This window comes from Staurois parvus, unplaced genomic scaffold, assembly GCF_062004578.1.
Source record: "Staurois parvus isolate SC_StPar_1 unplaced genomic scaffold, SC_StPar_1.0 ptg000618l, whole genome shotgun sequence".
Taxonomy (NCBI): Eukaryota; Metazoa; Chordata; class Amphibia; order Anura; family Ranidae; genus Staurois; species Staurois parvus.
Window position 1 is genome coordinate 2012249 of NW_028318414.1, and position 17752 is coordinate 2030000.

General features: G+C 42.6%; 1 protein-coding gene across 2 annotated transcripts in view; it reads right to left on the reverse strand.

Moving 5' to 3' along the window:
• ACOT12 (acyl-CoA thioesterase 12) overlaps positions 1-17752 on the reverse strand; it is a 131717-nt gene that overhangs the window by 72327 nt on the left and 41638 nt on the right. For both annotated transcript variants that reach the window (XM_089693228.1, XM_089693227.1), the window contains 3 exons: positions 12077-12212; positions 8834-8990; positions 6169-6288 (listed from right to left, as the gene is read on the reverse strand). In XM_089693228.1, coding sequence (XP_089549354.1) covers positions 6169-6288; positions 8834-8990; positions 12077-12212 — 413 coding nt within the window. The remainder of the gene's footprint in view (positions 1-6168; positions 6289-8833; positions 8991-12076; positions 12213-17752) is intronic.

Consider the following 17752-nt stretch of genomic DNA (forward strand, 5'->3'; position numbering starts at 1 on the left):
GAGCAAGCGGAGATTGGTCGGGGTCACAGGCCAGGTTCAGCAGGTAGCAAGCAGCGTAGTACAGAGGGTCAGGCAGAGGGATGGTCAGGGTCACAAGCCAGGGATCAGAACAGGTAGCAAGCAGCGTGGTACAGAGGGTCAGGCAGAGGGATGGTCAGGAGCGAGCCGGGATCAGAGCAGGAGAAGTCAGCAGCGGTTCAGAAACAGGATGCAGGACAGAAACAGGATACAGGGCCCAGGACAAACACAACACCAAGGCAGAGTTTGTGGGTCTGGCCATCCCTTAAATACCCCAGCATAATCAGTTCCAGGTGTTAGCTGGCTGCAAAGTTGAGTCTCTGATTGCTGGGAGCATCCGCTGGCCAGCCCTGGTACTGCAGATCAAAAGGCAGGTGAGTCCCACCATTGCTGGCCAGTCCATTCCTGACAGTACCCCCCCCTCAAGGAGCGGCCTCAGGACGCTCCAAACAGTCCTAGCTGGGAAAAATGTTGCACCGCCCGGGTCTGGTAACTGGCGGGATATCAAAGACTGGCACACCGGGCAGGACTCCGGGCAGCGGTAAACCGGGCAGAGGCACATCGGGCTGGACTCCGGGCAGAGGCACACCGAGCAGAGGCACTCCGGGCAGAGGCACACCGGGCTGGACTCCGGGCAGAGGCACACCGGGCTGGACTCCGGGCAGAGGCACACCGGGCTGGACTCCGGGCAGAGGCACACCGGGCTGGACTCCGGGCAGAGGCACACCGGGCTGGACTCCGGGCAGAGGCACACCGGGCTGGACTCCGGGCAGAGGCACACCGGGCTGGACTCCGGGCAGAGGCACACCGGGCTGGACTCCGGGCGGAGCGGCGGGCACCGGGCCCCCGGGCGGGGCGACGGGCCTCGGGCCCCCAGGCGGAACTACAGGTCTCGGGCCCTCAGGCGGAGCGGCGGGCGCCGGACCCCCAGGCGGGGCGACGGGCCTCGGGCCCCCAGGCGGGGCGACGGGCCTCGGGCCCCCAGGCGGGGCGACGGGCCTCGGGCCCCCAGGCGGGGCGACGGGCCTCGGGCCCCCAGGCGGGGCGACGGGCCTCGGGCCCCCAGGCGGAGCGGCGGGCGCCGGACCCCCAGGCGGGGCTACAGGTCTCGGGCCCTCAGGCGGAGTGGCGGGCGCCGGACCCCCAGATGGAGCGACAGGTCTCGGGCCCTCAGGCGGAGCGACAGGTCTCGGGCCCCCAGACAAAGCGGCGTGCACCGAGTCACCAGGCACGACAGTGGGCACCGAGTCGTCTGGCAAGACTGCGGGCACCGAGTCAACTGGCGGAACTGCGGGCACCGAGTCGTCTGGCAAGACTGCGGGCACCGAGTCGTCTGGCAAGACTGCGGGCACCGAGTCGTCTGGCAAGACTGCGGGCACCGAGTCGTCTGGCAAGACTGCGGGCACCGAGTCGTCTGGCAAGACTGCGGGCACCGAGTCGACTGGCGGAACAGCGGGCTCCGAGTCAACAGGCACGACAGTGGGCTCCGAGTCAACAGGCACGACAGTGGGCACCGGGTCATCAGGTATCGGATTGTCTGGCTCGACAGCGGGCATCGGGTCACCAGGTATGACAGCGGGCACTGGGTCACCAGGCATCAGGTCATTTGGCTTGCCAGCGGGCACCGCGTCATCTGGCAAGGCAGTGGGCACCGGGTCACCAGGTATGACAGCGGGCTCTGAGTCTCTGATTGCTGGGAGCATCCGCTGGCCAGCCCTGGTACTGCAGATCAAAAGGCAGGTGAGTCCCACCATTGCTGGCCAGTCCATTCCTGACACACACACCTGTTTTGGGTTTACTGGTTTCAAGAAGCACTGTCTGATGTGAACCATGCCTCGCAGCAAAGAGCTCTCAGAAGACCTACGATCAAGAATTGTTGTGCAGGTCTGATCTGCAACTACAGGAAATGTTTGGATGAGGTTATTGCTGCCAACAGGAGGGTCAACCAGTTATTAAGTCCAAAGGTTCACATACTTTTTCCTCCCTGCACTGTGAATGTTTACATGTTATGTGCAATTAAACCATGGCAACATCTAATGTTTGTGTAGTATTATGTTCAGCAGACTGTGTTCTTCTATTGTTGTGACTTAGATGTTGCTCAGAGCACATTTTATGCCCAATTCATGCAAAACTCCATGTAATCTCAAGGGGTTCACATACATTTTCTTGCAACTGTATAAAAGATCCAGCCATGAAAACTCCTGAAATAATATTATAGACATTGATGAGTGGTTCTGGTAGTTATTTTACAAAGAAAGTTCTAGTGCTATTCAGCTGTTAAATATCTTTTATCGGTTGCAGCGGCACAGGTGTCTCCATTGGATTATAAGCAGAGCAAGATTACCACTATTAGTATCCGGTTCAAGCATGAAAAGAAGCCTCTCCATGGGCAACACCATTCTAATTGGCAACCCGAATCCAATGTGTTGGATTATTCACATAGCCTTTCCTGATTAAGAACACCTACCATTGATATATGTGATCACTGTATCTACCCAGAAGTCATTTCATTTATGGCAGAAAATACAGAAGAATACTATTTTACAGTATATGAATTTAATACATTTACCCGCCTTACTGTGCCAGTCGCTTTATCTATAAAAAACTGAGAAAAATAGTAACAAGTAGCAAAGTTCCAGTGTGGCTTCAAACATAGGTTTAGAGAGTTTATGTAAACCTACACAATTAACTTCACTTACCTGCCGCCTTTAGTCTGTTAACTACTGTATATATCTATGAAAGTGTTTTGTAATATCTGTTCTAGAAGTTTAAAAAAATGATCCTGCCAGAAATCCCATGAGCTGATCAGTACTGGATTTGTAGGGAGGAAAAATGGGCAACTGCCCTGGGGCTCCCCTCCATACAAAAATAATATAAAACAAAACAATTAAATAAAATAATAAAAACAATAAAGTAAAATATAAAATATACATGCAAACCATGTATTGATTATTAACCGGGTTATATTATATGACTTAATATAAAGCTTCCAAAAGGTGAACAATAATGCATTGGACTGCATTGAACACAATAACCTAAATCTTTTTTTCTCCAAGAAAAGTTCCAGATTGAGAAAAAAAAAAAAAAAAAGAGAAGGGGCCTAAAAAACATCATGGTCCATTTGGTAACTTAAGAATGTGAACAAAGATGAGCAGTGCTTTGATTTCTGGGTGAGGGGCCGCTTTATTTGTCCATGTTCTTACCATTAACCAGCTAAAGCAGTATTAAAGGATAAGTTCACCTTTGGGAACATGTTGCATGTTCCACCCCTTTTAAACATGTTCCCGATCCTGCAGCCTCCGCTGATCCCCCTTCCCCCATGACAGCAGTACAGGGAGAAGTTCCCCATACTAGCTGTCACTTTTTAAAAACAGTGCGGTCATACGGGGTTCCGCCCACATGGCCGTATCATCAATTCACAGTGTTCTGTGAATGAACGGACTACAAGTCCCAACATCCTTAGCGGCTGTCAGCTTATAGTTCTCAATGAATTACCATGGCGCTGTGAGTGCTGTGGAGGTTCATAGAGTCTTCCTGTCAGAAGTATCAGCTTGCCCGTACAGGATGTACAAGCAAGCAGACACACTGATAAGTCTGAAGAAGACCTGCATGGCATCAGCGATCTACTGATTGCTGGTGCAATGCTTTCCAGGCTCCTCCTACAAAAAATAATAAATGCACATTTTTTTACCTGCAAAAAAATGTACGTTTATTATTTTTTGTAGAAAGGTGAATTTATCCTTTAAAGTGATTGCAAACCCTCACCTTGTAAAACAACCTACTCAGTTTAAAATAGAAATGAAAGGTAATTATATATTATAATAATTAAGGTAATTCTATAGATATTCTAAATCCCTTTTTTTTTTTTTTTTTATATAAAAGTGATCACATGCCCTCTGTTCTCAGCTTCAGAGAGCTACAAAGTACACAGCTCTTCCCAGTGAAAAGCGGTTGGGGGGGGGGGGGGGGGCAGGACAAGTATGAACATTGGAGAAGAGTAGGCTGCATTCCCAGCACAGCTAGAGAATGGACTCTGCTCTTATGCCTAGTGTGGTCAGTATTTAAAAGGAAAGTAGGGGTACTTGCAGGAACACCAGGGATTTCACACAAAGGAAGCAATACAAAGGGAACAGGATACTTTTTCATATAAATATATGGTAGAGCAGGCAAAAGTCAGGAATATGAAAATGTTGGAATTACATACTCTTTAAAACCAAAAGCAAACATTATATTGCAGCTGGCCAATTAGAGGTCACTTAGATGTGATGGCTGCATGAGTTTTCTTTTATAGGCTCTTTCCTTTACACATTGTTTTCACTCTGATCTGGCTAGTAAGTTGTTTTTTTTTTTTTAAAAAAAACAAGCTCTCTTCCAGATCTATCAGTTTACAGGGATGAGATAACCCATTTAACACTGGCAGGGGTGCTTATCATGGGTAAACTTTTATCCCAAATGGGAAAACAAACGGTTTGCTGTAACTGATTAGAAAGTGTTCGCTGAAGTTTGGCTTCAATTTGTTAGTATATTAAAATCTGCTAGTACATTTAACAGTACTCTCCCCCCAGATTGACAATGCTGCTGTCAAAATGTGCCCCCTGCTCTCCTTCATCCAGAGTTCAGGCATTCTAATACAGGTGGTGTGTTACTGGTCAAATTTCCAGGTGAAACAGATGGAAAAAAATTTAAAAAAGAAAAACTAGTACAGCCATGACATTTAATGATTGGTAAGGTACAATATATTACATTTTTGTTTTTGGGTTTTGTTCCTCTTTATGGACCTGCCCATGTGTGTAGCTGCTAGGATTTTCTGTAAACTTTCAGCAGTAATCAACTGATTAACCTGTTTCAGCGCTTGTTAAAATGCAAAAACATATATTGATAAATTGCATTTAGCTGCAGCTCTCAGGAGCATCTAATTATATTTTATCTTTTTGATTGGTTTGTTTTTACATATCAGCTGCTAAAACAAACCTGAACAGTAGAATATATTTTTTTGTGTTTTCTACTGGTGTTTTGTGCTCATCTATTTCATGTTTTATATTGCAATTATTAAATGAAAAACACATATGCAACTTTTTCTTTTTTTCTTAAATGTTTCTATTTGAAAATAACTTGGTTGCTCTTTGTACCAGATACAGAATTTGATGCCATGAGAACCTAGACAAATCACAAATACAATTACAACTTAACGGGGCATACTAATATGGCAGGGAATGTGACATTCACTGCAGGTGTATCTTCTGGTACAAGTATTTTGTTATCCAGAGATTCATTTGCAGTGAATGTCATGTTTACAGTTTTATAAATATGCTCCTATATCAAAAGTATGACAACTCATTTTAAAATTATCACTTTTTATTTTGTATTTAAAATATATTTTAATTAAATAAATATTGGAAGTCAATACCATCAAAATAAATATTTTTTACCCCAAAACTATGTGTCTCATTTGTGTGTCATATGTAATAAATTTATTCTTAAAGTATAACTACTGTAAAGGCAAAACATTTTTTTTTTTTTTTTTTTTTTAGTTTTGGGTAGAGTGGAGAGGGATTAGAACCCTTATCAGCCATTATTGCTGTTTCCGTTAGGGAGATTCACCCTTTCCATTTGTCCTGTTTACCATTATCATTAAAAGTGAAAGTAATAGAAAACCCCAAATTTTGGGTTGTTCCCAGAAAAGTAATAGAGGAGAAATCTTCCAATGGGGGCACTAGTTCTGGTGATCTGGGGGTACTCGAGATATTACCTTAATTAGCAGAGATTTCCTTTTACTTCCTGTTTTGGCTATGAGACAAGAAGTAAAAGTAAATGGGACACCAATGGCAAAAATAAACCTTACATGGGTTATATTCTTCCCCTTACTCTAGCCAAAATTGAAACAAACAGAAACAAAATGTTTTGCTTATAGTTCTACTCAGGGGCGGGCTGACCATTTGGAAACTCGAGCACTGCCCGAGGGCCCGGGGTCAGTAGGGGGCCCCATGAGATGCCCCTGGTACCTTTTTCATAGGCTTTTTTGAGTTTTGGCAAGGACACAGGGGCCCCATGATCCCCTATTGCCCAGGGGCCCCATGAGTTGTCAGTCCACCCCTGATTCTACTTTAAACTATTAGAATTCATAGTTGAAATTGTGCATTTAAGCATTACCTTTTCTGAAACGTGTTATTTACAATTGCTCGAAACACCAGTCGATCCCCAACAGTGGAAGGTCCTCTGAATTTAAACATATCCACAGATTTAAGAACTGCATGTGTATGACACAGGCGGCTGTACAAAGAATGTGAAGAAGTTATGTTTGATGGTGTTTTATGTATTTTAGAATGTACTTTATCATTTTATGGCAATATAAACAACATATAAATGTACCCATCACTCTCACAGTGTATTTTCTTATGTCAATAATGAAATATATGAACACTGAAAGGAAATATTTGCATAAATACAAAAAAGCACGGCAGTTCTAATATCATATTTGCATTATGTAGTCAAAATTATAAAGAAAAGCCAAATTTATTGACAAGGTGCTTGGAAAGAATGCAACCTTCACATAGAGGTACCTTCCCTGGGAACTCTCCTGTTGTTCGTAAGGGAAATATTGAGCCCATTGAAATCACTAGGGCACAGAAGGCATCAAACAAGAAGATTACCATCATCAAGAACCTCCCAGGGAAGGTAACTATGTGCTCCTAGCCCTAACTTGAGTTGGCTAAAACAACAACTGAATTTCATAACCTTTAGGACTTTATTCATCACTTCAACCCTTCACTGTTAAAATGTTTTTATTTAGAACTGGATTGAGTGGCAGCAACATGAATAGCATGATTGCACTCTCATTATAGTATAGTGGATCAACGCGTTTTGCTGTATTTTCTTTTCCTCAGGATCCTACCATCAAGTCCCAGCTTTGGATAGATTCCATGGTTGAATGTTAGAACAAAATGGGGTTGATTTTCTAAAACTGGTGAGTGCATAATCTGGTGCAGTTCTGCAAAGAAACAAATCAGCTTCCAGGTTTTATTGTCAAAGCTTAACCACTTCCCCTCCAGCCTATAGCAGAAATACGGCTACAGGGCGGCAGGGGTACATACAATCGCCAAGTATCTCCAACAGGGGAGAGACCTGTGTATAAACAACACAGACCTCTCCCCTGTCTACTCTTGCACACGGCTTTGTATGGCCCTGCATAGCAAAGCCATACAAAGCAGTGTGCTTACAGTGAAACACAGACACAGCCCACGTAGTAAAACAGCACACAGTTAACCCTTTGATTGCCCCATGTTAACCCCCTTCCTGCCCAGTGTCATTAGTACGGTCAGTGCTTTTCATTAGCACTGATCACTGTATTGGTGTCACTGGGGATGTCAGTGATACCAAATCAGTTCCCCTCAGTGTCAGAGTGCCAGCTGCAGTCCCATTATAAGTCGCTGCTCACCGCCGTTACTAGTTAAAAAATAAAAAAATTCCAGTATCTATACTGCCATTTGTAAACGCTATAACTTACGTAAACCAATTTACACGTGTTGGGTTTTTCTTTTCCTTTCTAGCAAAGACATGTAGCAGAATAGCAAAAAGTAAAAAATATTTTTTTCTTAAAATTGTCGGTCTTTTTTGTTTATAGCGCAAAAATTGAACAAGCTGAAGTTAGAAGCCAATTGGCTACTATGCACAGCTGCACCAGATTTTGCACTCTCCAGTTTTAGTAAATCAACTCCAATGTATGTCTGGAAGTGTCATCCATACAGTATTAGCCTGGCCAAGTATTCATCATTTTTTTTTTTTAATTTAATTGGTATCAGTGTCAGCGTGTTTTAGGTAAAACAAAAAACAAAATGTGCAATATTGTTTCTGGTCTGTACTGTGGGTACAAACAACAAATACCATACACATATATGGTATTGCTGCGATCATCAACAGCGGAAAATTTATTTTGGGTTGTTCTTTGGTGGCAGGTTATGGTAGTAACAAGAAACACACAGCTAAATTAAAAAAAAAAAAAAATTTTGTCCTGAAAAAAAAACCAATGTATAATTCACCTGGATGTACAAAGTAGTTGTGATGTTAGGTACGGTTTTACTAACATGTCAAAGTTGTAAAATTTTAATTAAGCGTTCAGATTTGTTTTACCCTTAGGTGTGAAGGGGTTAACGTGTTACTAAACCCAGGACCCTGCATTCACTATATCCAGTCTTCTACAGTGCACAGAACGTGGAAATGCAATTATTTTAGTAATTATAAACTGCCAAATACCTTTTCTCAGCAGCAGTTAGAGCAGTCTTGTGACTTTTATCAGTATCCAGCTGAGCACATGTTAAAGCTTGTAGGAGGAGTTTTCATTCTGTTCTAGGAGGATGCAGAACTCCTGACCTCTGTTTGGACAGAGCCGATTGGGGGGGGGGGGGTGCATGTGATCAGCACAGGGCCAAAGAGAAAAAAAAAAACCTCTCTAGCAATACACACTAAACTGAGCATGTGCAGAATGACTCCGCATTACATGTCTTATCAGGAGATAAGAGGGAGGCACTGGAAGAAGGGGAGGATCAGAGAAGTCAGGATCAAACAGCGTTTTTACACAATGCAGAGGATTAACCCCTTAGGTTCCACAGTGAGTATAACAGCGTGTTTTACTGTATATACAGACTGATTTTACTGTTGTGGGTGTAGTAACATTGCAATGCAAATACCTTCTACCTTTATAACAGCTTTAAGCTCTACAGAGTTTGTCTTCATGAACACAGGACACAAGCAAATCCAGGGCAGAGAAATAACAGGACAGGTGACGTATTGTATCTTTCTAAATAAATCTACAAATGACCTTGCAGAAATATTAGCCACAGTTTCCATCCAAGCCATGATCTGTCCTCCAAATGTGTTCCCTTGATGGTTTGCATGGGGTGGAAGAACCAGTTCAATGCTCTCTACGCGGGTACAGTCTGTGGAGATCTTGTTGTGGTCATTTTCCCAATCTGGGTCTGCAACAGAGAATCAATGAGTATGGGATGTGAGCTTTTAAAACAAGTTATATTCAATGCGAACCTCACTATATATGTGAAAAACAAATGCTTAAACATAAATGTCATTTTAACTACTTTTAGATGTGTGTCCAAACCTATTTAATTTTTTGGGGAAAAAAAAGCAAATCCTGATAGGGGAAAATTTGGCCATCTACTGCCCAGAAATGGTACTATATATTAAGGCAGTATTTCTCAACCTTTTTTCGGTCAAGGCACCTTTTAAAATTCTGCACAATCTGAGGCACCCCATAATAAAATGTAAAAAACAAAAAATTAATAGTTTTACATAATGCAGCGACATCCCCACTCATAGGACACTCAACGTTATAGGTAATTTATTGTTATAACGGTAACAAACCTTTTGCACACTGGCACTGACTAGCAGTCCAATGTTTCTCCTCTCCTTCAGTTTCTCTCCCTCACTCAGGCTAATGTGATCTCAGTGCTGATGGAGAGGGGCAGGGGAAGGGGAAACATGGATGCTGTGCAGGTGCCTGACATCCTCCTTATCAACCAATGACATCATTGATTGTTGGCATGCTGGCAGCGGAAAGTTTTAATGGTGCACAATGAAAACCTGTGGTTTTGTTTACCCATAAGGCAGGCTTGCTCCACCCACTGGCTTGCATACCCGTTTCGGGCAATTTGTAGGCATTTTAACAAGACACTCCTGAAGAAACCTGAAAGTATCGCAGGGTGCCTAGGCAGTAAAAAAGTAATGTTTGGGTTGCACTCCAAAGGAATTCCAGTAAAAGTAAAATTTATTGAAATCTTCATATAAAAGCATGAATCACAACTCCAACCTCAGACAGAGGATAGTTACCTGTCCTCTGTCCAGTATATGGAGTTGTGATTCATGCTTTTATATGAAGATTTCAATACATTTTACTTTTACTGGAATTTCATTGGAGTGCACCAAACATTACTTTTTCACTACTTTAGCTGTGGTCACAGGTTGGATCTGCATCTGTCGGATCCCAGAGTAGTGGATGCTGCACAATCTCACCTGAAGCGGTTTATGAGTTCTTATTATCCAGGGTGCCTCGGCACCCTGGTTGAAAAAATTTTAAGAAATCTACAAAAAGAAGCAGCAAATTTTTTGTAAATAACACATTTCCTTTAACATGTTGGGTCTAGGTTCCTCAATAAGCCAACAGGCACTGCTATTCCAATCAATACATATACTTCTCTGACTGAGAAACCAGTGTCATTGGCGACATCCACTGTTTAAGCCTCTAGAGGTCTAAAGATTGAAAAGTATACATTTTTCAGACCTGGTGACCAATGCATACACCTGAAAACTGCTGCAAGATCACAGTGCCCCTGATGCAATCACCTGCTAGCATGATTGGTGCTGCCCCTTAAAAAAGGTTAGGCAATGTCAATCTTCACCTTGACATTTCTCCACCCTTGGTGTCTTGACTGAACCAAGAACATTGTGGCTCCATGAATGCCGCCAACTACTGTGACTAAATCAGAATTGGGTAGGTATACTTTTCTTATGTATCAAGATCCCATTATATAGACTGCAAAGTGCCTATTGCATTGATAAAGCAAAACATGAAGCTTGTGCACACAACATCCTTGTAAAAATTAAACAATTTACAATTTTTTTATAAAACTGCACTAAAGCATGTGTAGATATAATAGTAGGGGGTTCAGTGAACGCTAACTAATTCAGCAGCTGATACACTAAAAAGTAAATCCATAAAACCTTAAAAATGACAAAAAAACATAACATAGAAAGTGCAGCGCTAAAAAAATGATATATACATATGACTGCACCAGTATTTGTAAGGTGGTGCAAAGTTCCTTAGATCTTGTCAAATAGTATAGGCCACATACGATGTGTATGACCTTCCCAATAAAGATGCAGTAATGGCATATACCACACACACCTTCACTTACCATATAAACGCACAATATAAATGCACAATAAAATGATAGTCCAATGAAAGTTTAGTGACCAAAAAAGCCTTTTGATTTGGTTTGATAAGATCCCCGTGACAAATATAGTCCGGCGTTATGCAAAAAAATGAGCTCTTATCCCTTCTGATGATGTACGTGTGATACGAAACGCACGTCAAGGAGGAGCCCCTGCTAGCCGTGTCGTCAAGCCGCCGGATCAAGGAGGTCCAGCGGCCACCCACCTATACCAGCTGCACTTAACTCCTCAGGACCACAAGAAGATTATCCCAGGGCCCAGAGTAACATTCATCTGATCCCGTTTGGAGCCAGGTCTACTATAAAAGGACCACCAGATGTGGCACCCCCCATTACAGAGTCATTCGATCCGAGCTTCTTTCCATCCACAACTGGAGTGACCTTTGGTGTATATGACACAAATGCGCAATTAAATTGTGCTTCCGGTGAGTGCGCAATTTACTCATTTTTTTGCATAACGCCGGACTATATTTGTCACGGGGATCTTATCAAGCCTTTCTCAACCCATCTGTAGCTTTTTGATCACTAAACTTTCATTGGACTATCATTTTATTGTGCGTTTATATGGTGAAGTGAAGGCGTGTGTGGAATACGCCATTACTGCATCTTTATTGGGAAGGTCATACACATCGTATGTGGCCTATACTATTTGACAAGATCTAAGGAACTTTGCACCACCTTACAAATACTGGTGCAGTCATATGTATATATCATTTTTTTAGCGCTGCACTTTCTATGTTATGTTTTGCACTAAAGCTTGGTTCACACTCCTGAGACTTAGGATCCAAATTGTGAGACCCAAAAGGAAATGTCATGCATCTCTACGAGAGCCGTTCCAGTTGGCACTACTGAAGTCCCTGAGTATTCAAAAAAGGTTCCTGCACTACTTTGATACAACTTTGATATGGCTTCAGTTTCAGACAGTATAAAATTCATATCAAAATCTCACTCCAAAGCTGCACAACTATGGAGTTGGCTAGTGTGAACCAAGCCTAATACTGTGCATACAAAACTACTAATTACAATGGTAAACAAATGTGTATTTTCATATAAAATTAGCTACTTATTTTTATGGATGGACATGTATTTATTCCACGAACCATAAAGAGCACCGCTGTCCTCCATCAGATTGTTATAGGACACTTCATGGTAAAGTCGGATTCTCCTCCTTTCGGTCGCTAGACTGTATTCCAAGTGATCTTGTGGAATTTGAAGCTTGACAGGTTTTAGATTAACCTGCATAAAAATTACAGTGGAAACACTTAAAAGATAGTTCATAACAGTACAAAATTTATCTTAATCGTCATCTTAAAACTATTTTATTAAGAAAACTTATCTTAGTTCAAGGCTCTAGAAGTACTTGCATAACCAAGGTTACACTTGACTTACTAGTATGTGGTTGAATGTTATTTAAAGGAGGACGTATCTAAACACTGTTCTAAACTGGTAACCTTACATAACCTTAAATGGGACGTCAGGAAGACACAACCATTTCTATTAAGCAAAATAAAAACCAAAAGTAGTATTTAAAAAAAAAAAATAAAATAAAAAATATGAAAACCATTATGGCAAAAAAACTGGAATTTTTTTTTACCCATATGGACCAATCAATTTCTTGCTCCAAAATCAGATTTTTGGGGCAATGTTTCATTTTGAGGGCAAAAACCATGCTAAACTGGGCTCCTACTATGGGGAACAAATGCACTTTGTTCCTGGTTTCAGTAACAAGTTTCTTGGGATCTGTATATATCCAACAGTCATACAACAGAAGAATTCAATACATTTCAGACAGACACAGGCAAATGTATTATTCAAAGTTTTGTCCACATTAATAGGAATCGATTTATAAAAATAAATTGCTGTGTGAATGTCCCACGCATTCGCACAGCTGTCACAAATAATAATTGTCTAATGTTTACAGGCTATGATCAGCTCCATCTATTGGTAATAATGCAGTATTTTCCGGAAATAAACCAATCAGAAAAATACTGCATTATGGTCACTAAGCGAAGGTAATGATCACTGGAAATAAACAACTTGTTGCACAAATTATTGGGATCATTGGTGATTTTTTTACTGTTGGATTTGTTTTACTTGATATGACTAATTATAGATTGAAACATGCATAATTAAATGGATTTTAACCCATAAAACAAGATTTGTGTTCAAGAAGCTTTTTCTGAAAGCCGCAATTCCCTGGCTCTCAGACCAGTTTTGAACCAATGCAGATAAACAGATTTAGCTTCACTGTTTTCATTGTCCAGTCACAGACTTAAAGTGTTACTCAACCAAAGCAGGGAAAATGCAGCAGGTTTTTACCCTTCAGGAGGCTGTGCTCTGTGTTACACTGTGTAAATACCAAGGCTGTATAGAGAGAAATAAGGGAGGTAAAACATCTCACTTCCATGCATTTCACCTGTGGGACAACTTTAAATGCCAGGTAGATATTGGCAGTTTTAATATGTGCCTTTTCTCTTAGGTATTGTACCTTATGACATATTCCTTTTAAATTATTAGCAATAGAGCTCGTGTCCAAGATGGTGACTGGAGCGGCCGCATAACTGAGAGCTCCATCGCCTCATCAGCTAATCCGCTGCCTTCCTGGCGGCAGGAGACTTAATTTAAGGATTGGAGGTCCCGCTGTCTCTGCCTGCAGACAGGAGGGGAACTGAATGGCTCTGACCCCCCTCCGGAGTGTGGGACTTCTGCAGCCTATCGAGGCTTAGTGCGGCCTCGTTGCATCCTGGGATCGGAGCCTATCCAGGGCGCCTCTACCCCGCCTCCTGGATGCTACATAGTAGACCCGTTGCTGGGGAGGGCTAGTGGTGGCTACCTGGTCCCCCATCCAAGCTCCGGAGATCGCAGTCGGCTGGAGCCTACGCTTACAGGGCCCGGGGGCCCCTCTCTGGAGTAACGCGGCCCTTACCAGGCCCACTTTAGCCTGTGGCCACCTGACGGGGGAGAGCCCGGGCTCTCTACACCCCCCCCAATGAGACTCTGGTGCTGAGGTCTGCTGTCGCCTGAGTAATCTTTCTGGGGCCTGCGCTTGGGCTGACTGGGCCTCCGGCCTTCGTGGGGAATACCACATCTAACCACGGTCTATATCTACCCCTCCCCTTGCTGTGATAACCTCTTCTACAATTTAAAGAATATGTCGGGGCACCTGTGCTGTCCCATGGTGATCGTTCCTATGTAGAAGGGGCCTTGTCTCTGTTTGGAGACTATGTACACTAAATTGGCCGCTAAATTCCAGTCGGAGCTCCACAAGAGAACAAATGTGCTTTCTCAAGAAATAGCTGCGCTGGGTTCTAGAACAGATTGCTTAGAAACAAAACATGATGAACTCAGTTTAGCTTATGGCAAGCTCTCCAGAGATCATGATCATCTACAAATGGCCTTTACACAGTTGCAGGCGCAGGTTGAAGATCTCGATAATCGTAATCGCAGGAATAATCTGCATGTTCAGGGAGTTCCAGAGATGGTGACTGATCTTTCACAAGCTACAACTCAATTGTGCAAATCCCTTCTTCTGGACCACGACACTAGATCCTTTGCATGCGACCATATACATAGAGCTCTGCGTCCAAAGCCTCCTAATGATAAACCGCCTCAAGACATTGTTCTGTGTATGAAAGAATCTCCACGACAGGAAAGGAGGAGAGTCAGAGAAGAGCCAGGATGAAAGGGATTTGCTCATTTGATCACTATTCTATATTTTGATAAGATATTGAGACAAGCTGTAGACTCCTTATATTTATAGAAGTCTGTTAATTTTGATTTATCCATTAGCTATTTGGACGTGCAAAAATTTTGAATGGGTGTTTAGACCCTTAACTCATGGCCCCCATGCTGATTCTGTGGGAATCGTCAATGCGCGTCCCCACCCTGTTGCCGGGCATGGTCGGAGAGGTCACTGCCCTGATGTAGAGTGGTCACTCTGCTCTCCATGTTTTACAGCAAATGGGGTTTGGGACCTGTTGGCCCTTTGATGTTATGTTTCTCTGTCTTTTCAGGTGAGGCAGCTAGTCTACCTGATCCAAGGTTTGTTGTGATTTCTTTAGCTTTAGGGGCTCTTAAGGCCATGCCTCTACGGTTTTATGTTTTTGTTTTTTTGATAATTTTGGTACATGATGGTAGTCATACACAATTTTGTGGATCTCCTTGCCGCATCTCTGTGGCTTGGATATTCCATAAAATGATACTGACAGATTTCACCTTATAGGCTGCAGATCCAGGTGCTCCACAGATAAGACAAAATTTTTCTGATACAGCTCAGATGGATACGATAATATCAGTTACTATTTTTCTTATATTTAGCCATGGTCATTCATTGTATCTCACATAATGTCCAGGGTTTCAATTCTCCCAATAAGTTCAAATCTGCCTTCTTCCAATATAGAAGTCTATGGGCGAAGATTATTCTATTACAAGAGACCCATTTCACAGCGGATAAACATCCTACATTCTTTCACAGATCTTATAAGCAAGGGTTTTACACCTTACATTCCACTTAGTATTTTTTTCCAAAAAGAAGATATATTCATTTTTAAAAACTGCACATTTCGGTTTTCGGCCAAGTACATTTTGAATTTTTGTTTTCGGCACCAGAATTTTCATTTCGGTGCACCACTAGCGATTTTTCTTCACAACACGTTTCCCTTTGAGGTTCAACATGTTCATCGTGATCCTGAGAGCAGATTTATTATTAAAAGGCATCCTTTCGGGTCGTGAACTCACAATAGCCAATGTTTATGCACCGAACTTGGCTCAATCAACTTTTTTTTTCACATTTTTTTTATACTCTTGATAAGTTCCTGTCCCCCATTTATTGGTGGGAGGTGACTTTAATCTAGTGGCTAACCCCTTACTAGATAGAAGTTCATCCTCCCCTTTTTCCCCGGCCTTCCCAAAATCCCTCACTAATAAACTGGAAGCATTTCAGCTGGTGGAGGGCACACAATGTGGGAGCAAGGGACTACTCACTTTACTCTCACCCGCATGACTCTTATGCTAGGCTCGATTATATCTATTGCTCCCCAATTGTGCTAGCCAACTCCATGAAGGCGGGCATACATTTGTGTTCTTGATCAAATCATAATATTGTAACACTATCACCTTTATAGGTCTAGCACCTACTCCCTACTCTTGGCGGTTGAATGACTCTCTGCTTACACATGTTAACTCCCGTCAAGAAGTAGCTACCTCCATCAAAGAATACTTTCAGCTGAACACAACTCCTGCCACCTCCCCGGCTACGTTATGGGTGGTCCACAAGGCGGTTCTGTGAGGCCGCCTTATCTCTATGGCGGCAGTCAGGAATAGGGAGCGTTGGAAACAAATTCAGAAACTTACTAGGGAATTGGAAACTCATTATAGAACTCACGTAAGCAATCCATCTCTCCTGGACAAAACTATATAGCATAAAAACTAACTAATTCAATACCTTACTATCCCAGAAAACTGAAAAAGCTTTACGCTGGTGTAAGGCTTCTTTTTTATTACATAGCAATTCGTTGTCAACTACGTTTGCACGGAAATTTAAGAGTTCTATATGGCCCCCACATATCTATAAGCTACGTACTAAGAATAGTAACGTCTCCTCTTTGCCTCATGAAGTTCTGGGAATTTAAGAATTTTACTTCACCCTATTAGCTCCCCTGCAAACGACTTCCACTCCCCTTGAAGGCTCGTGTCTTGATTCTTTACCCCTCCCTGCTCTCTCACCCTCTCAGATATCTTCCCTCAATGCCCCATGCACTCTGGAGGAAATAACCCGAGCGATTAGCACACTGAACTTCCACAGCACTGGGCCCCGATGGGTTCATGGCTAGTTATTATAAGCGTTTCGCTCCTCTGATTGCCCCTTTTTTGGCATCATTGTTCAATGATATTTTGCAGGGCAGCAGGTTTCCTGTGGAGATGCTTTTGGCTAACATGTCCCAGTTACCTAAACCCTTAAAAGATCATCTTCCTCAAAACTATAGGCCCATTTCAGTGATGAACAACAATTTTAAGATATTGAACCGTGTTTTGGCAGATAGATTTGCCCCTATTATCTCCTCTTTGGTCTCACCTGAGAGAATCAGGATTTATCCCGGACCGACGTATCACAGACAACATACGTCTCACATTAAATGTCATTCAGGATGCTAACCTACACGCTAAAGAAGTGTTGTTATTGAGCCTGGACTTCAATAAGGCCTTTGATAGTGTCCTCTGGCCCTATTTGTTTCAACTGTTGCAGAAATTGGGCTTCAGTGATGAATTTTTATCTGGTGTACATGCTCTGTATGCCTCCCCCCAAATAAGAATTAGACTCCTAGGCTGCAACTGACTTTTTTACATTGGGCAGAGGTACCCGTCAAGGTTGCCCACTTTCACCCTTACTATTTGCACTAGTTTTGGAACCCTTGACAATTGCTATAAGATCACACCCGGATATTTCGGGGTACCCACTTTTGGTCTCACAATTCAAGTTATGTATGTATGCAGATGATGTCATGCTTTTCCTTACTAACCCATTAGTGTCATTGCCTAATAATTTATGCACGTTTTTGAATGACTTTGCAACTATAAATTGGGTCTCACAGTAAATTTTACTAAATCAGTTGTCATGTCTATTAATGTCAATGATTCCCTGAGCGAAGCCCTTCGTGGTTCTTTCCCATTGCGCTGGGCCAAGGACCGGATCCTACATCTGGGTATCTATCTTACTCCCAGGTACTCAGGATTATTAGCAGCTAATTACCCACCCATGTGTGTCTCGCCTTTCTACT